Source organism: Mus musculus, chromosome 6, assembly GCF_000001635.26.
Source record: "Mus musculus strain C57BL/6J chromosome 6, GRCm38.p6 C57BL/6J".
NCBI lineage: Eukaryota > Metazoa > Chordata > Mammalia > Rodentia > Muridae > Mus > Mus musculus.
Genome location: NC_000072.6, coordinates 29,903,796 through 29,930,045, shown reverse-complemented (window position 1 = coordinate 29,930,045; position 26,250 = coordinate 29,903,796). Strand labels below are relative to the sequence as shown.

The 26,250-nt window shown below is 43.7% G+C and overlaps 2 protein-coding genes across 19 annotated transcripts in view; both read right to left on the bottom strand.

Moving 5' to 3' along the window:
- Strip2 (striatin interacting protein 2) overlaps window positions 1-13,070 on the bottom strand; it is a 42,706-nt gene extending 29,636 nt beyond the window's left edge. For 3 of the 8 annotated variants that reach the window (NR_104576.1, NM_177204.3, NM_001037740.1), the window contains exons 1-9: window positions 12,816-13,033; window positions 9,515-9,584; window positions 6,057-6,131; window positions 4,943-5,080; window positions 3,369-3,489; window positions 2,657-2,725; window positions 2,353-2,459; window positions 1,484-1,611; window positions 63-266 (exon numbers count right to left, since the gene is read on the bottom strand). Coding sequence is in view for 7 of the 8 variants with exons in the window: in NM_177204.3 (NP_796178.2) it covers window positions 63-266; window positions 1,484-1,611; window positions 2,353-2,459; window positions 2,657-2,725; window positions 3,369-3,489; window positions 4,943-5,080; window positions 6,057-6,131; window positions 9,515-9,584; window positions 12,816-12,971 (1,068 nt within the window). In the remaining variant the exon portion in view is untranslated. Of the gene's footprint in view, window positions 1-62; window positions 267-1,483; window positions 1,612-2,352; window positions 2,460-2,656; window positions 2,726-3,368; window positions 3,490-4,942; window positions 6,029-6,056; window positions 6,132-9,514; window positions 9,585-12,815 lie in introns of all 8 variants that reach the window. The other 5 variants (XM_006505118.4, XM_011241067.2, XM_011241068.2 and 2 more) reach the window with 3 other exon arrangements.
- A 4,665-nt stretch (window positions 13,071-17,735) lies between these two features.
- The window catches only part of Ahcyl2 (S-adenosylhomocysteine hydrolase-like 2), a 143,932-nt gene continuing 135,417 nt past the window's right edge, over window positions 17,736-26,250 (bottom strand). For all 11 annotated transcript variants that reach the window (NM_021414.6, NM_001171000.2, XM_030255642.1 and 8 more), the window contains 4 exons: window positions 23,470-23,538; window positions 23,287-23,365; window positions 21,579-21,699; window positions 17,736-21,006 (listed from right to left, as the gene is read on the bottom strand). In NM_021414.6, coding sequence (NP_067389.5) covers window positions 21,000-21,006; window positions 21,579-21,699; window positions 23,287-23,365; window positions 23,470-23,538 — 276 coding nt within the window. In that variant the 3' untranslated portion in view covers window positions 17,736-20,999. The remainder of the gene's footprint in view (window positions 21,007-21,578; window positions 21,700-23,286; window positions 23,366-23,469; window positions 23,539-26,250) is intronic.

Genomic DNA, 26,250 nt, shown 5'->3' with positions numbered 1-26,250 from the left:
TCTTGATTTTTTTTTTTTTTGACCAGTCAATACCCCAGTACTACTATATGTTTGGTCCATACCCTTCGAGAACCACGGCGTCCCCGCAGCTTGGAGGGTGGAGGAGCCAGCTGAGACTCCCCCAGATCAAGAGTGTAAGAAGGCGGGGAGGCAGCACGCATGCTCTTTACAACCTGGATACTGTCTTCAGCTAGTGGAGGCAGGCCCAACTCTGCACGCTTCTGTATTTTGAGAGCCTGAAGGTGCTCAAATCCACCAAGGGTAAACTAAAGAGTAAAAAGGAAAGGGGAAGTTATCCAATACCAAGTGTCAGCTCTGAGCATGCTATATTTATGTATTTAGAAATAGAAACACACACACACACCAGTAACTAAAAACAAGAGGCTATAAGTTTCAGAGAGAGTAAGGAACAAGGGATGGGCCCATGTGAAGGGAAAAGGGAAAGTGATGTAATTATATTAAAATTTAAAAACAATTGTTCTGAAACAGGAGAAAGATCAGAGAGGGAAGGGAGGGCAGTCATAAGAGAACACAGTCAGAGGAACACTGTGTTCTCTTATGTGCTGGAAGGGAAGCACCTCAACTTCAATGTCCTCACACTGCCTCTTGAACTAGGAACATGAAGGAACAAACATGATCACTACTCTAGTCTGAGGGTCTCTAGGGCCAGAATAAAGCACAGCATTACTCATTGACCCAGGGCTGGAAACAGTACCAGACATTAGAAGTGAGGAGGGTCCCCACTGGAAAAAGTTTAAAGAACGGAAGACAACCCTCCCTTTGTTTTGTTTCTTGAGCAGGGTCCCACTGTGTAGCCCAAACTGGCTTTAAACTTGCAAACTTCATCCTTAGTCTATCGAGTTTTACAACCATATGCCACCATCCTTGGCACAATCTCTCATTTTAAGGAGCACATTCAGATGCTGGAATGCCCTAGAGTCACAGTTTCCTCTGCAGTCAAGAGGTGGGTTTCCCTGTGAGGCCTACTAGCAGGGTATGTTGATCCTCTAGCCCCATAGAATTCGACCCAGAGGAAGACTATAGAATGAAGGGTCAGGGTGAAGAATAAATAACAAATTATTAACTATATACTTGTAAGAATGCCTATCCTCTACTGGAAGAAAAGGCATGCATTAGTCTTAACATTTCATAGTTACAGAAACAGGTACAGAATTGCCGAATGCTCATTGTAATGAACACAGCCAGATTCCCAGTGGCCAGCTAGTGTGCTTTCTATGAAACATCAATTCTGTTAGGGAAAGGTGCCACTGGCATCTTCAACTCAGAGAGTGGCATCCAACAGATTCGTCCAGTAGAAAGCGAAGCCTGATGATGCAGATGATGCAGACTATTTGGTGACTCCAGGAAGGCCCTCTGCTTCTCTTGGTTCTCAGGGACTAACAGCTGCCTAGCTCCAGCTCATAGACACAGATTAGAGAAATCTGATTGGATGAGGTAGGAATGGAGATGATCAGCCACTTACCATGACCACCTTCCAGAGCAGAAGCAGAACCTTCTTTATTGGAAAGTGGGGGGCCAGGCCACTGCAGAATTTGGTAACCATGGAAAACAGCAGGAGTGCAAACGGCTCTTCATTATGTGTGGAGAAACCTGAGGTATAAGGAGAATCGAGAGGAAGTGAGAAGTAGTAGCTGACATCCTGCCCTAAGATCCCGGAGTCTGGGCACACTGAGGAAGGCACTCAACCTCCTCTGAAAAATTCCAGAGTACTTTCTCTTATAAAGGAGGCACAGTGAGACCCCAGAAGGAACTTCCTTAAAGGACAAGGTGGAGGGCAGGATGTACTCCATACCTAGAGGTTAAGGAAATGCTTTGAGGATCAGAGCAAGCAGGAAGTAACAGTAATGATGTGACTTTCTAGCTAAAGGAATCAAGGTATTTCATGGACTATACTTCATTCTTTACTTATTTACATCTATCTATCTATGTGTGTGTGTGTGTGTGTGTGTGTGTGTGTGTGTATAAAATGCTTTCACATCTTATACTTGTCAGATGACCAGTTCAACTTACATTAGAACAAAGTTCAGTTTTTAAGACTATTCAACTCATTTTCCCGCATATGGGATTTATGATGAAATAGAAGAATGGCTATTCTCAATACTAACCAAGAAAACTAATACACACAGGGGTGCAATCAAACTCAGCCCTCACGCCCCATGCAATATCTTTGCCTTAAAAAGAAAAAGATGCTACTTTAAAAAAGAAAACAAACAAACAAACAAACAAAACAACAAAAGAACACAAAAGGAGAGCTTTCCTCCCTGGCAGACTCTGCTTCCCATCCACCCGCAGAGCTCTCTCCCCAGCCCCTCCTCACATGCTATTCCTTACTCAGTTCAGTTCGGAAGGTCTCTCGGGCTGTCCTCCACCCACAAGGGTCTATTTCTCGCTCCAGGCGGATATTTTCCACCATTAGGTACATGACACTCAGCAGTACCCTGGGGTTACAAAAGGTTCGTAAGAGATGCCCAAGGCAGTTCCCAGCCAGTAGTTCCAGACTTCAAGGATGACATCAGTGGGGGTCCAATCAGAGAAGACTGGCTAGAAGGTAACGTCCCACTCATCTGGGATTTGGAAAAAGGGTAACACATGCCACTCATCACCTCTGTCCACAGCCCAGGGTCACTTCACTCACCTGAGCTCAGTGCTGTCAGCAATGGAGACAGCTGGTTTCCGAAGGGCACTACTCGAGGCCTGGCTGTTGCTGCCACGGAGAGGAATGAAAGAACAGGAACCCATCAGGCCTTTTCCTCCCTGCGTTCACTTACTCTACACATAAACACAAACACCTGCTATCCCCTGCTTATGCAGCGACAGACTCATCTAAGGAACCTGTAGACCTTTGAAATCCTCATGTATGGTGAAGACAGGCAAATAAGAGGGTCTGTGGTATCAGGTCCTCTTGTGATTCCCCACTATACTTACCCCTGTGCTGGAGACAAAACAGATGCTAAGCAATATCTGATACATAACAAGCAGACTTCAGTGTATCTTAAAGTCCTGGATGGCAGGCACAAGAGAAAGTAGCAGCAGCAGAAAAGGCCACTTCTACAGTTATAACTCATGACAAATAAATAGTTACAACGACAGAAACTGGTCTGTTTTCTCTTGTGTTTATGATGGAGTTAGGCTCAGTTGAAAAGGTGCTTAGATTGAAAAGGTATCCAAACCAGGATAGGTGTGTGAGGCTCAGGATTGTAGCAGCTGCTTAGTTCAGCCTCGAGGAGGAAGAACCCTGTCAGTGAGCTTTGAGTGGAGATTCCCATAGAGAAATCTACCGAGGAACTCCACAGACATGTGAATCCTTCAAGAAAGTTTCTAAGCCAGCCCTCTCTGAGGCTGCTTACTCGATTTCCATGTGGAGTAGCTCCAGGAAGGCCGAGAAGGTCCCCATCTGGTAGAGCAGGAAGCAATTGTATCTGGACCAGTGTAGCACATCGACCTCGGAATCACATTCCCCGAAAGTGCCTAGAGGATCAGAAAATTGCTATAGGGCCTGGAGTTGGAGGGGGCAGGTATTTAATTCTTTTCTACCCCACCTCATGATCTTCAAACTTTGCCAATACTTTACAGAATCACGAGGCTCACAGGTTTGGGCAGGGCACATAAGGACTTTCTTAGCTGAGTGAGTCAGTAGAGAAAAGAGGTAGTTTCCTGGGTAAGCCAAATGTGCTCACCAATGGCCAATCTCTTTTTGCTTTATGATTGACTTTTACTCTATGTGCACTGGTGTTTTGCCTGCATGTATGTCTGTGTGAGGGTGTCAAGTCACTTGGAGCTGGATTACCGACAGTTGTGAGCTGCAGTATGGGTGCTGGGAATTGAAGTCAGATCCTCTGGAAGAACAGCTAGGGCTCGACTGAGTGGGTTTCTCTTGCACCAGAAGTGGCCCATCTTCAACCCCACCCCTAAGGAGACCCTGAGATAAGGATGCAAAGGCAAATAGTCTATGTGGGAATGCATCTCTCAGGGATCACCAGAAGAGAAATAGGGGAAGTGAGAGAGGGAAGGGGCAGCTGAAAGAGTTCAGTCCCAGGGGGCTTTCTGGAAACACACAGTGCAGATCATTTCACCCTAGAGCAGTGAGAGAATCAAGGCCATCTCCTCAATCTTGTTAGCCATTTTTATGGAGATTGAGTGTGCTAATCCCCCCTGCTTCCTGATTGCCCAGTGTGGGCTGCAGACAGAGCCTTTAAGCAAAAGGACCTTGTATTGGCAACTGGGAGTTTGTTATTGCAGCAGACCTAAGTGATTCAGAAGTGCCACCTTATTTACTGCACGCTTCCCTTTCCTCGTCTTTACTTCCCATTTATTGTTCTTTTTTTCTCTTTTACAATTTTTTTTTAGTTCCCAATTTGTAGGTTCGCCAGCAATCCTCGCATGCTCAGAGCACTTTAGCAAGACTATCTCAGCGCCCCTTCCAACACCTGGCTAACAGGTTTCTGCTGGCAAGCTTTTCCCAATTAATCTCATTTAGTTCTGATTATCTCCAAATTACTCACAGCATCCCTTCCTGCTGCTGCACTGGCTTGAACCTTTAAAATGCCATAAAAACTTCAGGGCTGGTGCCAGGGCATCAGCTCTCCCGACATGGATTCTCTTGCTCATCTTCATATACACGTATAGGCCAGATTAGAGGGGGAATCCATGTGAGAATCCTGACATGCACAGGGTGTGGCTGTAATCCTAACTAAGGAGGCAGAGGCAGAGGCAGGAGGAGCAAGAGTTCTTAGGCAGATCCCAAGAGCTCCACAACAATATCCAATACTACCTCTTGGTCCTCCTTATAAGGACAGGCCACTCCTAACATAGCAAGACCCATCGCTGAGATGTAAGGGACCCTGCTTTCCCAGTAAGACTGCTTTATGCACGTCCCTCTCTAGCTTCTGCCCCTATCAAGTCAGCAAGGACGGACACTTACCTTGAGCTAGATAGAGAACAGCCCGGGCCACCTTAAGCCGTTTCTCCCTACTGACCACCTCCAGTCGGTCCAGAAGTCCCATCACATAGGTCTTCTGGGCATCTTCTTCCAACTCCAGCCATTCCTTAGTGTCTTGCACTAGGATGTAAAGCCACACACAGCTAATACTGGCTACTGCCACTTCTTCCTAGAAAGGGCCCTGATAATAAATCTACTTCTGATCCCATGATTCTTCTCTCCAAGCCTTTTCTTATTTATGTATTTCAGTACTGAGGATTGAACCCTCGGCCTTGTACATGCTAGGCAAGCTCTATCACTAAGCCACACCTCTCACTCAAGCTTTCCTTATTAAGCTAAGAAAACAAAAGGACCCAAAATATCCTCATCTGAACCTACTCTGTACCCATATATTTACCATTCCCACTTTTATTCACACAGCATATTCTGTTCCCTGCCTTTCCTCAAGGTGTCCCTCTGTCTCCATTCACATCCGACCCCTAGTCATCCTTCCATGCCTGATACAAGAGGCCCTCTTCCACACTCGAGCCCAAACCAAAAGCTCTGCCCCTAACACTCTTGCTTTACTGTGACATTTCCTAGTTTCCCCTGGCCTTGGCTTCTTTTGTGACATGCATAGCTCCCCAGACTATACAACTTATTTGTGGAAGCTGCAAATTACTTCCACCTCTGCCTCCTGCATCTCTGACACAACAGATACTCAGCAGACATTTGTTGAATTAAAAATTAAATTGCCACTGAGAAAGTAGTGAAGCATCTGAAGGGGTCACAGTCAGGGAATATAAAGCTGGTACTGGTGGTGGGGCAGAGCTACAGACAGAAGCTAAACATTAAGGACTAGGCTAGGCCCAGGATTCCACCGGGCAGAAGGGACTAAAGTGTTCAGCCTTGCTGAGCCATCCCTCTGCTTCTCTTGGTTGCATCTTCCCTGTAGAAGGAATTCTGTACTCCATATGCAAGAAATGAAGAGTATTCGGTTGTGAAGGGGATGAAGAATCAAACTTTGATTTGGTCTGTTACTGGATCAGACTGGGATATCTGAAGGAAGTGGAGGAAAATGGCACATTCCTGTGGATAAAGAAAGACGTAGCATCACCTTGAGTCCTGAAATCTTCTTCAAAGCACTTCCTGTTAGTGGTAAATTCCAGGTTCTCCGTGTAGCTATATAATTCTGTAGCAGAAAGACAAAATGGTCACATTTAGAACCCCCAATGAAGAATTGAGAGTAGAGAGTATCGCTTGAAGGAGCTGAAGGTTCCAACACATTGTTGTGTCCAATTCAATCTAGAGCCAGTCTCCTCCCTTTCGGAACAGTTAAAAATAGCCGTGTGTGTCCCTGGGTGATTAAACTATCAAACCTGTCCTCCTGCCAGATGGCTGGCAGCAGAGAAGGAAGACAGCCTTCGCCATTTGGTAAGGGCCAGGCAGAGGGTTGGAGTACAGAGAGGGCTTAATGTTATCACTTCTGTTTCTCTTAGGGCTGCAATCCATTCTGTACCAACAAACCAGGCCAGAAGCAGCCTAACTGCAGGGAAGAGAAGGGTAACACAACTCAGGATCTTGGAAGCAAGAATCTATGCTGTTTAGGAAGCCAAGATAAGGACTAAACACACACACACACACACACACACACACACACACACACACACACAGGTTGGGAGCCAGTTCACTTTCCTTGAAGGGTACAGAAATATAGGTTCCTACATATGGCCACCTGGGCAGATGATGTGGCAAATCACGTGGAAAGTACCTAGGGTTGTCAAAGGCTTTTGTGTTCAGGAAAAACTAACTACTGATCATAACCTCTGAATATAAAACAGGATAACAATGTCCCCTGCTCCTGCAGCAACCAGAACATCACTTTGCACCCTCATTTTACAGAAGATAAATTAAAATCAAACAGATTAGCATCTCAAAATTGATTCCACCTATACCATAAAGCAATTGAAATTTACTTATAATCCAGCCAACTAAGATAAAGGCTGAGAATTACCTGGGAGTTAGAACAGTTGTGTTTCAAATTCTGGGGGTGGCCAGGAACAAATCTCAACTTTAAATTTTAAATATGTCAATCATTAGTTCATTAATGTAAATGTAAGTATACATGTATGTATTTGTATGTATATGTATGTATTAGGCTAGAAAAGTCAGGAAATAGTAGTCAGGAAGGTAAACACTGCTGAACTTTGTCCTTATTTTTAAAGTATTAATAATGAGATTTCATTTGCAGATAATTATAAGATACATTAAAGTATCTTCTACTCAGATTACACGAGTATAACATCTGCCATACTCGCTTCAGACTACCCTCCAGTATTATTTCTTTCTCTGGAAGTAATTACCACCATGAATTTGGTATGCATTCCACACACGCCCATTTTTAGATTTTTACTACCTTTGTTTGTGTCTATAAACAGTATATCAGGGTGGGTATATGCATAGGATCCAGATTCATTTCCCAGCACCCATATTGTGGCTCCCAACTATCCAACTCCTCAGGTCCGGGCACATGCATAGTACACATATATGCATGCAGGCTAAACATTCATACACGTCAAATAAAATAAATCTAAAAATTTTAAAAGTGTATCTCTGATACTGTTCTATTTTTAATCTTAACATTACCATAACTGTATAAATTCTTTTGCATTATTTCCTTGTCTCCATTTTGTTTTGGGCATCTATTCATACTGAAGTATATTGATACAGATCAATTATATTAATGACTGTATGCAGACCAACTATATCTACATGCTAGTCTATCAATTCCCTTGCAAATAGGAATTTTAGGTTGTTTTCAACTTTTCATAATTAAAAACAAGGCTGAAATAAACACTGTTTGTGCCCAAGTATAAAGTTCTTAGTTGAATATCTAGGAATAAAATTACTGGGTCATAATATGTGCACATCTTCAACTTTATTAGATATGACCTAATTGCTTTCCAATTTTATACTTTGCGCCTTCATACTGCTACACATAGCTGTGTGGAAAAATAAATGCTCATTAGGCCTTTGAAGTTTTTTTAAACCTTTAATTAATTACTTAATTAATTTTGTGTGTATCTGTATGGGCATGAGTGCCATACTGCACATATAGAAGTCAGAAGATAACTTGTGTGAGTCAGTTCTCTTCTCCCACCACCACTGGAGTCTGAGATTCAAACTCAGGCAGGCCATGAGCCTTGATGACAATGGCCTTACCAGCTGATCCATCTTGCCAACCTTTACATTTTTCAGTCTAACGGTTGTGAAATAATATCTCGTGTTTTAAAAATATTTTCTCTTCATTAATTAATAAATTTGGGCTGGAGAAATGGCTTAGTGGTTAGGAGCGCTGGCTGCTCTTCCAGAGGACCTAGGTTCAATTCACAGCACCCACATGGAAGCTCACCATGTCTGTAACTTCAATTCTAGGGGATCAAACACCTTTACACAGACATACGTGCAGGTAAAATACCAATGCACATAAAAAAAATGAAAAAAAAAATCAAACCTTGAACATCTTTTCAGACAGACAGACACAGACACAGGCACAGACACTTTTGTGGTTCTGTGGATTCAACAGAGAGCCTCATACATGCCCCTATATATATCTACTGACTTTCTGACTTTCTTTCCTGTGAGTTCTTATTCTCCGTCTAGTTCTCTAACAGATTAGTCATCTCTCTTTTGTTTATCTCTTTCTTTCTCCACAGACTCAGATTCTAGATTCTAATCCTTTGTTCGTTATTAAACCTCAATATTTCTGTCACTCACTGCAAAATTTATTCACTGTGCTTATTCACCAGAGCTTCTGCAAAAATGTTTGTCTTTTTATCTGAAAAAGCGTGTCTCAAAGTGTCATTTCCATGTGACAGAATATTTAACTTTCACACCATCTCTACCCAAAGCTCATTTATTAATAACTAGCATTCATAGCACGTGTGGTATGGAGGCCCTCAATGTGAGGAGATCACGTTTGCCCTATTCTAAAATTCCAGACAGGAAGCAGCAGCCCAGAACTGAGAAAAGAATGGAATCATTTAACCCCAACTCAAATACCTACAGCAGAGCTTGACCATGACTGATGTAGGTGAGATGGCCAGCCTTACCCAGCCAGCCAATTACCTATAATCTCCTTCTGCTGTGGCTGGAATTTTAATAAGGGCAAGTACTAGGAGAAAGATTAGGATGGGTAGACAGAGATAGAATGTTATTTTTAAAAGAAAGGTGGCAGAGAGAATAGATATGCGAACACATTGATTATAGGAAGAGAGAGGTGAATACTGGAAAGTGGAGAGAACTGATCTGAGAGCAAATCAGTGCAGCAAAAGAAAAAGAATTACCAGGAAAGAGGAATAGACTGAACAAATGAAGACTACTAAGATCAAGAATTTACAGAAGGAGATATGAAAGAGGCACTTTTGTTGGGTTGGGGAAAGGAAGATAATGGTAACAGCCCTTCTTCATAGCCCTTTGCTAAGACCAGACAAGCTGTCACAGACACTACAGGCCTGTTCCCTCTCCCCCTGACCACATTTCACTCCCGCTCTCTACTGACCCATCTATTCATACCTGACAATTCTGCTGCATGCCCGTCTGAATCTCCATATTCAAACTCCAGAGTAGGGCAGTCCACAGAGCCCTATAATAGAGAAAAATTTCTGGTAATGGGAAAAGAGGTTGCCAAAGAAAGAATATACATCAATTTCGCTTTTTTCAAAAAACGAAGTAAATGGCTCAGGAATGTGATTCTTCTCTGGCCTTCACACACATGCGCACACAAGTACCCATCCAACTGCACAGAAAGAAAGGGGTGGGGTGGGGGTGAGAAGATTCCTGAAACAATGACCTGCAGTTTGATATAATGAAAAAAAAATGGCTTTGCTCAGGCTTGGTGGTTCATGCCTTTGATCCTAGCACCTAGGAGGCAGAGATAGGTGGATCTCTGAGTTATGAGGCCAGCCTGGTCTACACAGTGAGTTTCGGGACAGCCAGTTCTATACAGAGAAACCCTGTCTCAAAACAATAAAACTGTGCTCTTAGACATGTGCATCTTAGGATGGTGACTCTTAGAAAGAACACAGTCTCTATACCCATCTGAGCCCATACCTTGTCTATGAGTTTCTTCTATTTGGACGTTTCTGATTTGAACCTTTTATTTAAAAATTAGAATCTTAAATATAAACACCCCAGAGTTCAGTCATTCTAGCAAATTATCGTTCAAACTTGAAAGGGGTAATAGTAACCTGAGTTTACAGTTGGCCAAATAGAAATGTATACCATCTAGGAACTTCAGTTGTGGCTTGCATATGAATTGGGGGCAATCTTGTATGTTCACTACATCTGGGCAATTAGTGTCAGAATTGAATTCATTTGTAGGACATTCAGTTGGCATCAGTAACTATTGTTGGAAAATGCTCAGTTTTCTCACCCATAAAATAGGACAATAGTAAGGTTTTCTTCACTGGGTCACTGTAAAGACTAAGAGTTAAGTACAAGAAATGCCCTTATCATGCATATCTATCTATCTATCTATCTATCTATCTATCTATCTATCTATCTATCTATCTATCTATATCTTGATTTGTGCCAATTGTAATTCTCTTCTAGCAAAATTTTCAGGAGTTCTAGGAAAAGAAAACTATTTTCCCTAAGGATTTTCTTTACTGGAAAACAAAGAGGGAAGGAAAAGCAGATTTGGGCACTGCAAAGATGACAGGGGACGTACTAACAGTCATACCCTTTGCCTTAGAAGGTGGAAGTAACACTAATTTTTCCAGCAAGGCTTTTGGAGGCAATGAGCCCAGACAGAGATGATTACTGCAGTTGTTCATTTCCAAGCATGAAGAATGCAGCTGCGGAAAGTCAGGAGGTGAAACTCCGGGGAGCCACACTGAGCTCACTGGCAAAAGCAACACACTACGAGAGCCTTTTTCCTGCAGGGGACTGAGACAGGTGGGGATTGTGCCATGCCTCTACTTCAGAAGGAAGACCCAGCCTATCACTCTGGGGTCATTTATTTGCATATTGTGTCTCCCCACCTTTCCTGGAATGCTTGCTCTAGAAGGGCAAAGACCCTTCTGCCTTATTCACTGATATATCATTAACATCTTGTAACTTCATTGCTAGCCCCTCAAAATATTTGATCAAGAACAATGTTTCACTTCCTCCGTTTTGAGCTGTCCTCCAACATGGCCTCACCACCACAATAGTCCTCTGAAACCATGAGCCAAGATTAAACTTTTCCTTCATCGAAAAACACACCAATGTCTCTCTTGAGGAAGGAGGTATAAGGCACTTTTAAAAGAAAATCCCTACAAAGAAACCCTGTCTGTACAAGATGGTGACTTTGGGGGCAGTTTCCCCTGCTCCATTTACCTTTTAGGAACTAGGAGACGGGGGTGAGAGCTTAATGGCAGTGTATATGCTAGTGTTGGTCTCTGTACAACAAATAACCAAATAGACAGATTGATCACTTTGGAAACTGTGAAATACTATTTAAATGAATCACCACAGACTAGGACTCCCTCTGCCCCTTAACGAGAATGATGACAGTTATAAGTACTGACCAATTAATTATATGAACTGTTTAAAAGGCTTTGTGTTCGATTATCTCAACCTTCTGAGTTATTCAGTGGTAACTGTTTTACAAAAGAAACTAGGTTAGTTAATTTGCCTAAAGCCACACAGATAATAAATGGAGGTACTGAAACAGACAGACAGACAATTGGCCAGACAGACACTGAAACTTGGTGGTTTTGGCCATTCACTGTCAGCCAAGTGTCTGATCTCAGGAGAGTTGGTTTTATCTCTTTTACCTTTTGTCTCTAGATGACCAGACCCCTTTTCTGCTGCTGGGGATCAATTTAGAGTCTTGTGTAAGCTACACAAGCACTCCATCACTGAGCCACATCCCCCCAACTCCGTGGCTTCTACGTAGTAAAATGAAAGGTTAGGCTCACTGTGGTAGCATATTTTGTAATCCTAACACCTGAAAAACAGAGGCAGGAGGATCAAAGCTCTCCTCAGTTACACAGTGAGTTCAAGCCCAGCCAGGGCAAGTTGTCAATAGACGTTGCCATGGGCTGTCTCAAATAATTAAATCCAGATGAAATCGAATCAAATAAAGGCTAAACCAGATGACCTTCACATCCCCTTCCACATACATTTCGTTCCCCCTGAGTCCCTGCTTGTATGCAGTTTTGCTCTTGGTTGATAGATGGAATATGGCTAGATAAAATGTAGGGGAATAATAATAATTCATTCCTTTCCATGTCCCAAGTTAGTTTTTTTTGGTTTTGGTTTTGTTTTTTTCCTAAGAAAAGGTGGAAGATATTTAAATAGCCATCCCATTAGCTGCATCCTGGGACTGCTACTCTCAAACGTCGCCCTGGTCCTATCCCAGCTTGAATCCTGTCTTTCAACCCTCCTAGAAAAGGGGCGAGCTGTTCGCGGAAGGCGCTCCCTAAGCCACCGCCATCACCCGAGGGCAGGAGATATAGCAAGGGGAAGGCTGGTGCTCCAGGCTGGTCTGGTCCAGTCCAGTGCCAGTTGCTGCAGTGTGAAGAGGGAGGGCGTGCTGCCCGCCAGCCCACCCTCCCCTCCCGCGGCAGAGCTCGGGCTCCCGCCCCTCCGTCCAGTCCCTGCACCTCTATGCGCTGGTTCCCCATCGGTACACCGGGATCCAAATTCCGGCTTCACCGGGCGGCAGCTGTCAAGTATCTGGAAAGTATCTGTTACGCTCTTCGCGCCGGTTAGGAAAACCGCAGGCCAAGGCAAGAAAGCGGGCGACCCGCAGCGGGAAGGGACCGGGCTGAGGGCCGCTCCACCTCAGCCGCCGCTTCCCGCTGGCGGATACCTCCGGGTTCCTCACCTCCGACTCCCGCCGCTGGTTGCGGAACGTTTCCCTGCCCTTGGGCACGGCCGGCTTCCCTTTGCCGCCGTTGCCGTTCCCGTTCCCATTGCCGTTCCCGTTGCCGTTGTCATTAGCAGGAGAGCCGGCGGGCCCCGGTGCCGCGGGGTCGTCCATGCTGGGAAGGTTCCCTTCAGCGGTTCGCCTCAGCGGCTCCCTACCGTAGCTCCAAGATCTCTGCCCAGGGCGACCCCGCCACAGCGCGCGCCCGGGACCAGGCCCCGCCCCCTGAACTCCGATTGGCTGTAACTACTCTCCGAGGCCCCGCCCCGAGATGCGATTGGCTAATCAGCCATCCAGAGGCGGGGGCTCTTTCAAGGAATATTTTCCCCATGGACCCCCGGCATTTTTACTGCTCAGTTGCTGGTAGCCTGGGACTAGTAGACTCCACGTCCAGCTCCACGATTCGAATTCTGAACCCTGAGCGCAAGGCGGCTTAGCTCCGTGCTGCATGCTCTTTTCAGTGCTGTTCCTGTCCCACATAGCAGCCTTTTCCTGAGAGCCCTAGTCCATCCCTGGTCCAAAGTGCCTACGTTTCGGCGGTACTAGACCCGGACCCCCTCATCCAGGCTGCTGCACGCCTGTGACATCCCGCTTTGTCGCAGAAAGGGCTTGGCCTTCAGGATAACCTGAGCCACCACACCATAAACTTACCCTCTCAGGAAGCTTTCGGAAGAGAACTCTTGGAGGAGAGAATGAGAGTTGCGGGGAGGGACCTAACTGAAATCCCTGAGGGCTGCTCCCTGTCATTTGTCCCTAGCTGTGTGGGCGCCTTCTTTTTGGTGCGAATAGATGGCAAGCTCCCACCCTCACCCGCTGCTCTTTCCTTCCCATTTCTAAAACAATCCTAATCTAAGTCTAAGATGTTGAGTTCGATCCCCGGGTCCTCACTTGGTGGAAGGAGAGAATGAACAGCCAAAAGTTGTCCTTTGACACCAGACCTCCACACATGCTCCTGGTGTCCTCCCCGATTCCCATATACAAACAAATAAATATTTAAATTGAAAAGAAAAAAAAATCCTACGCCCTAAGAGCTAAAAGTAACCAGAAGGTAACCGGGTAGTTGAAGGCTGTGGATTCGGCTCTCTCCCGAATACAATTTAAATATATTGGCAGGTCTGGCTTGACAATGGATGAAGGGAATGGGAGGGACCAAATCGCTATGGTAACCCATGACTTTAAGACAGTGAAAGGATCATTGAGTTGGGACTGTGCCAAGCGTTGTATGTGTTTTCTTGGTACCACACCTCTTCCGGACAGGTTATTTTTTACGAATCCAGTTTTTATTGATGAGGAAATTCTGAAGCACAGAGAACACCCAAGGATTACATTAAGTCTTGTCTCAGTGTGGTAAGTATGCTGCTCTATAGAAGAAACTTCCGTTCACTTGGTTTACTTCAGTCTTGGCGTTTCAATTGCTGTGATAAAAATCCATGACCAAAAGTAACTTGGGTAAGAGAGGGTTTGTTTCATCTGATAGCCTACAGCTCATTACCTAGGGAAGCAGGAACTGTGCTTTCTGGCTTGTCCCTCCTCGCTTTTTAATACAACTGCTTACAGTGAGCCAGGCCCTTCCACATCAACCATCAGCCAAGAAAATGCCCCATAAACTTGCGCACACACAGGTCAGACTGCTGGGGTGTTTTTCCTCAATGGAAATTCCCTCTTCCAAAATGACTCTTTCTGGTGTCAGGTTTGCACAAAACCAGCCAGCACAGCTACTGATCTTTAAGATGACTCCTACTTCTCTACATTTTTTTTTTTTTTTGATCCTCCTAACTGTATTAGGTATGTTGCTATCAAACCAACTTTGCTGGGATCCCAAATTCTAGTACTGTATTCTTCTCAACCAATGGAATTATTTCTCCTTTTCTTAGGAATAATTCCATTCTTTTTTAGACATGGTTTCACATTGTAGCTCAGAATAGCCTAGAACTATGTAGCCTAGCCATGGTAACCCTCCTTCATCCTCCTGAGTACTGGAACTACAGACATGAGACTTTGTACAGATCTTAACCCCATTTCTTTAAAAAAATATATTATTTATGCATATGAGTCTTTTGTCTGTGCAGCAAATGCTTCCTGGTGCCCATGGAGGCTAGAAGAGGGAAGATGTCCTGGGACTCGAGTTACAGATGGTTGGGAGCCACCATCTCAGCTCCTCTGCAAGAGCAATTTGTGGTTTTAATGACTGAGCCATTTCCCCAGGCCCTCAACTTTTTTCTTCTTTACCTTTCTGCTAGTTGGCAGGTGATAGGGGGAAGGAGGACATCAACCAAGACCATATTCTTTGGAGATTTCTGGGTACTTTTCATGGTCCCCAACATTTCACCAGTCTTCCAGTCCCACTCCTACGCCACTGTGGATGTAAGCTTCTTCGTAGGGTCAAGCTTCATTGTGATTTTTTTTCCCTAGAGCTGAGGACTGAACCCAGGGCCTTGAGCTTGCTAGGCAAGCGCTCTACCACTGAGCTTAATCCCCAACCCCCGTTGTGGTTTTTTGTTGTTGTTGTTGTTTATTTTTTGAGTCACAGTCTCATGTAGCTCAGGCTGGCTTAAACCATGGTTTAAGTGAAGATGACCTTGAACTCCTGATCTTCCTGTCTCCAAAGTTCTGGGGTTACAGGTGTGCACCACTAAGCCTGGTTCTTCATTGGTTTTGCATACCACATTTCTGTATGTTTAACACAGGGGGTCACAATCTATGGTGTATTAACATTTTGGACAGAAAAATTAAGGCAGAGTGTCCATATGTTTTAAGCTGTTCAGTAGAGCTTTTGGCTGTCCCCAACAGATGCCAGCAGCATTTTCCCTTTAGTTATGACAACCAAAAATGCCTTTAAACATTGCAATATATCCCCTGGAGAGCAAAAATCTCCTGTTGCAATATCTTGGCTTTGTAAATAAACTCATGTGAATTTATTTCCAAGAAAGTCTTTGGCTCAAGGCACAAACTACTTGATTTTGGAATTTTTCAGGGTATAATTTGTTAAAACTCTTAAAAATGTACAATCTACATTAAAATCCACAATCCATGCTTAGGTTATGCCTGCTTCAGTGCGACACCCTTGCCATAGCAAAGCCCATTGGGTTTCTTACTAAAGAGTTCTTTGTCTAGCTCTCTGTTCTTTGTGTACCTGTTGTCTTAAGCAGTCAATTGCCACTTAGGATTGACAGTCCCAGAAATGATTTTCCTGTGATCCCAGCTGGTCAGGAACATCCTCACAGGGTCTCCTTTTGAGGCTTTCTTCCTTTTCCTGTTTATCCCTAGGGCAAAGACTGATGTGTTTGGAGTGGCACTGAGGAGGTCTTCTCCCGTTGGCTTCTATCTAAAGGTAACTGAGCCTAGAGCTCCATCTGGCTTTGCTTTCAGAGATGGGAATTGAAAATGTGAAGATCTCTAAGAATCAGAATGTAATCTTTTTCTAGTGAATGGTAAAACAGCAAAGACTGGACCTCTATCTGCTCAAGATAAGCCCAGATAGATATTCAGAACTTGTCATGAAGTGGAAGATGTCTGGGGGAAAAACTGGATGAAGTCATAAGAAACTTCAATCAACTGAAAACTTTGAAACTGTAGGCCATTCAGCTTATTTACCAAAGAGTGACAATCATGAATATCCTTGGTCACAGAAACAACCAGAAGTATACCTGGGAGGTAATGTCAGGCTGGTTGATGCTGCCAGTATTTTGAAATCTGGACTACTGGAGCTAGTATATAGATGCATCAGTGGTTAAGAGCACTCGATGCTCTTCCAGAGAACCTGATTTCAGTTTCCAGCACCTACATCAGGTGGCTCACAACCATCTGTAGGTAATTCTGGCTTCCACAGGCACCTGCACTCAGATGCACATATCCATACACAGATACATAATTGAAAGCAACACCTTTAAACAATAATATTAATAATAATAAAAAAACTCCCACAACACTATGCTACCAAATTCCCTTGTCCCAGGTTTTTACTTCCAAACTCAGGCTTCTGATGGAATGTTGATGGTAAAAATAGGAATAATTAGAGACAAAACACACTCCTTTCCCTATTTAAGCATGCTAATTCACAAAGATAAAATACTCCATTAAATAGATGGTACCTGGCACTAAGACAGCCTAAAAATATGTTGCAGGAAGTCTTCAAGTACTGTGTTTCTAGACTAGTAGGCAGACAGGATAAAACAGAGCACATGAGGCACACGATACAGCAGAGGCTATATAGTGCCTGGACCTGGGGTTATGTAGTAATCAGTGTGCACCAGTGTCTTTAAGCAGTCTCTCTCCTTCCTTTTTTTTTTTTTATTATTTTTTTAAGAGTATATTGCAGTGTCAGCAGAGGATGTTGGCTCACTAGAAGCTGGAGTAAGATACTGGTGAGCTAACATATGGGTGGGTGTTGGGAATTGAACTTGGGTCATCTTTGAGACAGAACAGGCAACTGGACTCATATTCTAGTATGATTTAAAAGATAAATCTCTACCTGACCCTTTTCTTTTCCTTCTTTCCTATGGCTGGATATGACAGACTCCAGGTAACACAGTGGAATTGGGTGACCTAGATCCATACTTTAGGTTTTTGTTTTGTTTTTTAAAATCTGAATCTCACAGTCTTCTCCTCCTCAAGGTTGTGGTTCAGAGGTGTGCTCCTTATACATAGCCAGCTGTGGGTCAAGGCGTGGTGTTCGGGGAGAGACAAGGTATTTGTTAGCAGTGTCTCAGTGTAAAACAAGACTCTCAGGGTGATGGTCACTCCAACACACCTGCTGGTAACTGCATCAGCTTTTCACATCTTCATCCTACGGCAGGTATCCTTGTTATTTTTTGCCCACATATCTCTCATCTCTGAATTCATAGTTCACAGAATTAAGTGGTATTCTCAGGACACAGATCAGTTTTAAGAATACTTTATTTTTTGAGATTACATAGTCATTATTGCTGATCTAATACAATCACTTAGACATAGAGATTTCCAAGAGCTTCTCAGAACTGGTGATCCTTAGAGGCTTTGTTCCTTTCAGTAAGATGACAGTAAGAACTAGATGATTATTTGTATAGATATGGATGTGTTTTACATATATAAGTATATATATGTTTAGACTTGTCAATGTCAATATATAATTTGCTGGTGTTACCTATTTTCTTTCCATAATTTTCCTTTATTAAAAAAGCTTAATGCAACAATGCATTCTGATTTATTTTAAACCATGACAAAAGTTAATTCTGAGGAAAAGCACAGGAGCAGCAATTTCAGATCTTTTCAGAGAAAAGCCAAGCAGCAGAAAAAGCTTTGCAGGAGTGTGTGGCCGTGGGGAGCCTGGCTCTCCCAGGAGGGGAACATGAGGAGGGAGGAGGGCAGAGGGAAGGTAGATTAGAGGCATTTTTGTTTAACAAGAAAAAGAAAACAATATTTCCACTAAAACAGCAAGAAGACCTTGAAGTAGCACAAATTCATTGTAGACAAGTGGTGTATTTCCCTCTGCCCAGGGCCACATAACCAGAGACAACCAGTCTTCTCTTCCTTGTCTCCAGGTAGCTAGAGTGCTTGTAAAAGGAAGAGTTGGAATAAGAAGAAATTTGCTCTTATTCCAAGGTTAGAGGAAACAATGATTTGGTTCCAGCATTAGGGCAGAACCTGGGCTATCTTCTTTCTTCCCAACTCTCCACAAGCCTGCTGTACTGGGATTCATTCGCCCCAGGGCCTGGCACATGCTAATCAAGTGTCCTATCACTGTCTTACATCCTATTTCTGGCTACTTTCTTAATGGTTGATGACACAGAAGTCTCCAGAGAGAAGGGAATAGATGTCATCTGTAACTCACAGGCAGATACCTCACTATGGGCAGTCAGGTACAACGTAACTTAGAAACCCATGTGGCTCCTTTTTTACTTGGAGGGGATCTCTTCCCTATGGTGTGGCAGCCATAAGAAGCTCTGTAGAGAGCTAGGCTTTGCAGAAAATCACCAGGATATGACTTGGGGCCCAAGCCAGATACCTGCCTAACGGAATCTGCTCTGGACATAAAATGAGGCACAGAGATATGAATCTTTCACTAAAGAGATCCAATTATGAGGCCAGACATAGTAGCACATGGCCTCAGGAGGCCAAGGCAGGAGAACTGCCGTGACTTTGAGTCCAGCCTGGGTTACAGAGCAAGACTATCTCAAAACAACAACAACCCCAACAACAATAACAAAAAAACAAAAAACAAAAAACAAAACAGATATGGTAGTGGGAGAGTGATTGATGCATTCCGCTAATACAGAAATCAGAATGAGGCAAACAGAACGGCCTATCTCGGTAAGGTCTTCAGTGTTTCTGATCTTCCTTATACAACAGAATACAGCCACAGATGCTGTCCTGGCAAGAGTCCATCTTCTGGGGTGAGCCAGAATGTATACCATAAGGCAAACCAGCCACCTACCCAAGTTCTGTTTCCCTATCTTAGAAAATAAGGACACTTCCAGACTAGCTTCCAGGGCACACACAAAGACCAAGGGACAGCAGAGATGGTGGAGCCAGGGGAGAAGATCTAGAGGAAGGTTTCAGTGATTCTGGGTGTCCTCTGTTGGAATGACCTTGCTCTTGATACAATGTAAAAGATGTATCAATGTAAAAGACACATGGGGAACAAACAGGAGACTTCTAAATAGGGAGGGCCATGAGAGGGACTCATTCAACTCAAGATTCCTAGGGTCACTCCAGGTTAATTCTTGAAATCAAATGATCCCAGTGGAAACCTCGAAACCACTCAGTCTATCTCCAAAGGATATCACTCTTGGGTAGAATGAGAAACTTCACACTGTTTACATTATTATTTTATAATGCTGGAGTTACTTAAGAAACTCTCTGAAACAGAATCCTTAAACAGAAGGGGCCAGATCATAATAACGATACAGCGCGGCAGCAGCAGCAGCAGCAAAGAAAGATAAGCTATCAGACTGCAGATCTCACTTTCACCAAGGCTAACAGCCAAAGGGATGAATGTCTGATGAGGTTCAAACTAGTGCCCCATCCCTTCCCCTAGTTCCCAGCGATTGAGCACAGGGCCTTACTCATGCCAGGCAAGTGCTTTACCACTGAGCTAACCTCCAGCCCTCAAACTAGGTTTCATCATCTCGACACACTTTACAAAGTCTCCTGTCTTCTGCAGCCAGGCTGCAAAGTCTTTCCTGGAAAAACTTCTTTCTTTAGGATATCAAGCTATAGCCCACTCTAAAGTCTGAAGCCCCCAAATCTCTAGCAAACACCTTCGCCAACTCAGCTCCAAGCATCATTTCAGGCACAACAGAAGCACTGTTCATACGGGGCTCTCCTTCTCTGACAGTGCCCATCTAGGGGGCTTCCTAGGAAACAGTCCAGTTAAATGGGAAGAAAGCAGAACTATGGGTCCCAGTGGAGCTGGCTGGCTACTTCCTGAGCAGAGTTTAGTAGGGTTAGAAAGTAAAACAAATGCCTGACCAACACCAGAGCTGTTAAGATCATGGAGTCACAACCCTCTTAGAGCCAGAAAGCATTGAAATGGATATAGTTAGTCAAGGAGAAGAAAGAAGTCCTGGGTAAGAGAAGAGATCCCAGTAGGCACGGACACAGGCACAGCTGAGTTCTTGGTGCAGCTTACAAGACCTTACCACTCCTGCCTCCCCAGCCTTTTTATAAGGAAGGCAGTGACAGTAACTATCAAGGCTGAGAATTCAGGCCTTATTAATTCAGTGGCTTCCAAAAGGCCTCACCTGGGAAAGGACCAAAGCTTTGAGAAAGGCAGCTGCTGAAATGTATTCAGAAAACCCTAAGTAACAAGGAGTCTGGCATCCCTGAACTAACTCCTGAGCCTGGAGAGAACATGGTCATCGCTGGGGATTCCATTAATGGGCAATAATGCGAGTGATGCACGAGGAATGGCTAGCCCATTTCTTTCCTTCCTCAGCCTGTCCTCTGTGGCTCTCACGGCCCCACGAGTTAGTAACCACACTCTGGGCCAAGGCTACAGGCACAGGATTCTAGATTTTAATAAATAAATAACCTAACACACAGGATGAGCACGGCGGGCAGCTCTGATTGGAGAAGCAGCTTGCTAGGTTCTTCCTTGGATAGTATTTGAGAAAAGGCTTGGTTCTATTCTTTAACATGTCTTCTGGCTTGCATTACAGGAACTTAATACCTGGAGGGAAAAAGAAAGTTGAAACTGATGTTATCTGCTGGTGGGACTGGAACATAAGGAGCCTGCCTAAAGGTGTAAGAGGGAGACAAGGGCTTTCCTAGTGTATATGGTAAGCATAGATATCTGTGGCTCTTTTTCATACAGTGAAAAAAGGCCATGGGCTATTGAGAAGGCTCAGTGGAGACAAGCACCTGCCACCAAGCCTGCCAGTCTCCACAGGACCCACACGGTACAAGGGAAGCTTCGTCCCACGGGTTATCCTCTGTCCTCCACACATGCAACCAGGGCACATGCATCATGAACAAGCACCCACCTCCACCTCCATACACAATTACAAAATAAGTAACAAAAATGTGATTTTAAAAGGCTAGTATTTATGGGGCGGGAAGGGGTGGTGGAGAACACCAATGTTTTAAGAAGATTTCAGAGTATTCTGAGGTAGGAGACATGGAGGAAATATGTTATTTTTCTGAGTTCACGTAAAGGTATGTGGTAACAGATACAAGGATCAGCTGCACTCTGGGAAGCTCTAAGTACCCCGCCTTCTCTGATTTCTGGGGAGCCCAAGGCACCTGTAGTAGTTAGGCTTGAAGGGTCCATTCTTGTTGAGTCCCAGATACTTGGCTTGTTCATCTGTTAGCTCTGTCAGGTGGGCATCAAAGGTGGGCAGGTGTAGGCTTGCCACATACTCATCTACAAAGACCACAGACAGGGGAAGTAGTCATGCTTCCTGCTGGCTCTCTCCTTAAGCTAGGCCTTAAAAAACTGGAAGACATGTTCTAGTTCTTGGAGGTGACGGAAAATGGTTGACTTCTGCTCTTAGGTCCTCCTCATCTCTAAGGAATGATTGCCTTTAGCTTCAATTCCAGTGACTTGACTTCCAGTAACTCTTTCCACCCTGAAGCCTTTTCCCCAGAAAAGAAGGAAATTATGGCACAGCACAGGAGTTAAAAATGGGAAACTCAACCTTTAGTTTTGCCTTGATATCTATACTACACTATACTAGAAAACTATATTTATGTCCTAGAAAATTTAACACCCATGGAAATTGGGGGAGGATCTAGAAATGTATGCTTTGCTTTAGCAATTTTGCATCTTTTGAATATATTGTATTTACAGCTTCATTATAACTACTAAGAGACTATAGACTGCTCTATTCATTTTATTCACTTCACACCCTTCCAAACTGTGGTAGGTTTTTACTATTTTGTTTTTGTTGTTGTTCTGTTTTTGTTTTTTTGTTTTGTTTTGTTTTGTTTTGGCTTTTTGAGACAGGGTTTCTCTGTATAGTCCTGTCTGTCCTGGAACTTACTCTGTAGACCAGGCTAGCCTCGAACTCAGAAATCCGCCTGCCTCTGCCGCCCGAGTGCTGGGATTACAGGCGTGCGCCACCACACCCGGCTGGTTCAGTTCTTTTGAGACATTTTTTTTTTTTTTTTTTTTTTTTTTTTTTTTTTTTTATGTAACCCGGGCTGTATCGAAATATACTATGTAGACTAGGCTGGCCTTGAACTCACAGAGATCCACATGCCTCTGCCTCCTGTGTGCTGGGATTAAAGACCTGTGTCACCATACCAGACCCATCCAAACTGTATTAAAGGGACAATATAGCAAGTTGTAACAGCAAAACCAAAGCTGACTTAGTTCCTGAGTTTATAAACATAATGTATCTCCCAGATGACTGAGATAGGCTCTTTAAAAATTTAAGACAGTTTAGTGTTTCTATTATACCAATCACCCACATAATTAACTCTTAACAAGAACCTATATCCCTTAAAAAGCTATTTAGCACCTTAGAACTGGAATAAGCCAGATATCACAAGGCCAGAGATAGTCTTTTTGGGGAAATACTTTCCTCCTCCTAGAGAATTTTACATGCATGATGCCTTAAAAGAGAAAATCTTTAATTGGTTGGTAGGCCAGGCATGGTGATATATGCTGTAATCCAGACTAGAAACAGGAGTGAGTTCAGTGCCAGCCTGACTATATTGTGAGACTCAAACTCAAAGCACACAATGTGGTGCAATGCAATAGGCCCTAACAAAATAATTCTCAGGTAGGTATTCCAAATCATAGCAAAATGCAAGACCCTCCCTAGAAAAACCTGTGTGAAAATTACACAAACCACCTTGGAATAGAGTCTAGAGTCCTAGCTCCTAATTTATATGACAAAGATATGTCTTTTTCCCTTTGTTCCCCACCCACCCCAAAGAAGTCAATGCCTCTGAGCTTATGACAGTGAACTAATTTAGTAAGAATGGGGAAGAAAGAACAACTTACCCATTTTCTTGGGTAGCAGGTACACATCTTGCTTATAGCGACCCTCAGGAGCATTGTAAAGTTCTATCAAGGCGAGAGCCTAAAAAAGCAGAAACATGAATGCTGATACGCCTTTCAAAGCTGTGAAACCTGGCTTTTCTGATAACCCTCTTCAGGCCACCCCTGTCCCACTGCAGAGCTTACCTGAGTGGTAGCAGTGATGGAGAGCACAAATGTAGGCACTGTGGAGCAGCTGAGATTCAGTAGACGGCCCTGGGGACCAAAAGGGAAAGAAAAGGGCATAGTGATAGAAGAATGACAGCCAACATCCAATTCTTTCCCAATTGAGATTGCTAGATAAAGAGGGCACTCTCTCCCTCCCTCCCTCCCTCTTTCTTTCTTTATCTCCCTCCCTCCCTCCCTCCCTCCCTCCCTCCCTCCCTCCCTCCCTCCCTCCCTCCCTCCCTCCCTCCCTAAGATAGGGTGTCCCTCTGTATAGCTTTGGCTGTCCTAGAACTTGCTATGTAGACCAGGTTGGTCTTAAACTCACAGAAATCCTTCTGCCTCTGCCTACCAAGTGCTGAGATCAAAGACATGAGCCACCATATTTTAAATGTTTTAAGATTTTTATCCAAAATGTACTTTTAACTGATATATCAAAGTAAAAATTATACTACTTATAGGATACCATATAATGTTTCAATACAAGAGTACATATATCTTTTTCCTCAAACACCTATCATCTTTAAATCCTTTCTTACAGCTTCTCAAAATGTCCAGTACATAACTGTTATCTATAGTCACAGTATGCTAATAGTATGCCAGAACCATTTACATTCCTAGCTACCTAAAACTCAGCATCCACTGATCAGCCTCTGCTGAATCCCAACTGCCCAAAGTTCCAAGCCTCCAGCAATCATGTGTGTGTGTGTGTGTGTGTGTGTGTGTGTCTGAGACAGAGACTCACTATATAACTACAAGCTGGCCTTTAACTCTCAGTTCTCCTGCTTCAGCCTCCTAAATTGTTGAGATTAATGCCTGACATCAATATTTATTCTTCTCACTTCTATGAGGTCAATGTATTGGACACAAGGCTCATAAATCCATTGAATAGTGGTATTCTGGCTTACTTGGGCATTCTCTTGTTGATTTACATTTATTTGATATTATAAATCATGCTAGATTTAACCTTTTCTTTTAGTGATGATAGTCTTATTGTGTACCCCAAGCTGCCTTCAAACTTACTAGGTAGCCAAAGCTGATCGTGAACTCCTAATTCTCCTGTCTCCATTGCCTGAGTGCAGGACTATAGGCAGGCACCACCACTGCTGGCCCATAACCAGTGTCTATAGACTACACGGGATTGAATACGCATTACTTGTCTATGCCTGGCTGACTTCACTTAACATTATGTCACACTAACAAATGACAGGCGTTTACTTTATGGTAAAACAGTGTTTGCTGCATGTACCACATGCCCGTCAGTCAGTCCCACGCCCAGGCTCATGTGAATAGCCTACAATGAGGAAGGGAGCGCATGTATCTGACAGGCTGATTTGTTTTCTTGGGATGTGTGACAACAGAATTACGGGAACACACAACAGTTCTATTGTTAAGTTTTTGAGAAGCTCATCCTGTTTTTCATAATTTATCTTTTATTCCTTTCGTAATGGCCATTCTTATCAAAGATAATGAGGTAATACCTCACTGTGGTTTAATTTCCATTCTCCTGATGATTAGTGATGCTGAACATTTCCCCTTTGTATGTTGGCCATTTGCATGTCTTCTTTGGAAATATCCAAATGAAAGCACTGAAAATTTGATAAATGTTCTAAATTTCTAGGAGTATATACAAAGGGATAAAAGCACTCATAGTACACTGATGATTGTGCAAAGGCTTGTATTTCTCTCAATCTCTTCATTCTCTGTAGCAAAACACCCTTCTTTTGAGGGTATTCTCATGACTGTCTTAGGAAAGGATGGAGTCATGGCAAGGAGCAATCTCTCCAGGCTGGGAGGGAGACAACTATGGATTTAGGAAGATGTGAGGATTTCTGTGCTTCTGTTTGTGTCTCTGCTGCAAAGGCAGGCAGCCTTGACTTCTGAGTGGACAATAAGGACAGCAAGAGAGCTAAACCCTGCCCCATGCTGTCCTTTCTTGCTTTGCTGCCTGACTACTGTTTCTGCTCAGCTATATAGCCAAAAACACCTTTAGTGCCAGCTTTTATCACCAAAATTGCTAGGAGGGACCTCCCAGGGCAGTTTAGAAATGATGCCAGACAGGGGTCTGACGTCAAGGCTATTAATAAACATTTAACAACCCGTTCTTCGCCTATCTATACACATGCCTTCCCAGACATGCCCTAAAGCATGTAAGAATGTCAGCTAAATATGGACAAAAGATAAAAAGAACAGTAAGGACATAGAAAGTTGGCCCTATGTGTCCCTACATAAGGAGATGCTGTTTATATTTTTATATTTGGTTTCTTTGATAATAATAAGCAAAACCAAAGGAAACTGCAACCTAGGAAAAGCCTTTTTGTCCCCTTGTTATTTGGGGCCTTTACTTGAAAAGAGAAAGCTTCATGGAAAAAACAAGACACACTCCCAGCACCCAGGAATCCAAGGACAGATGAGCAGAGCCTGCACTATAGGAAAATGATAGGAAATGACATTAAGGCTACAAGGGATCAAAGTCAAGACTAAGTGTGCGGGCCAGTGAGGTGGCTCAGCAGGTAAAGGGACCTGCTGCCTGCCAACCTGAGGAGACCCACATGGTGGACAGAACTGACTCTTGCAAGTTGTCCTCTGACTCCACAAGCACAAGAGGTAACGTGTACATGATACCTCCATCCCACCCTCCCCTGAAAGGGGACTGGAAATATGTAGCTCAGTGGTGGAGCTCCTGCCTAGCATGCGTGCATGTGTGAGGACTTGAGTTCAGTTCCCAGCCCTGGGAAAAAGGAGTATGAGCTAGATGCACAG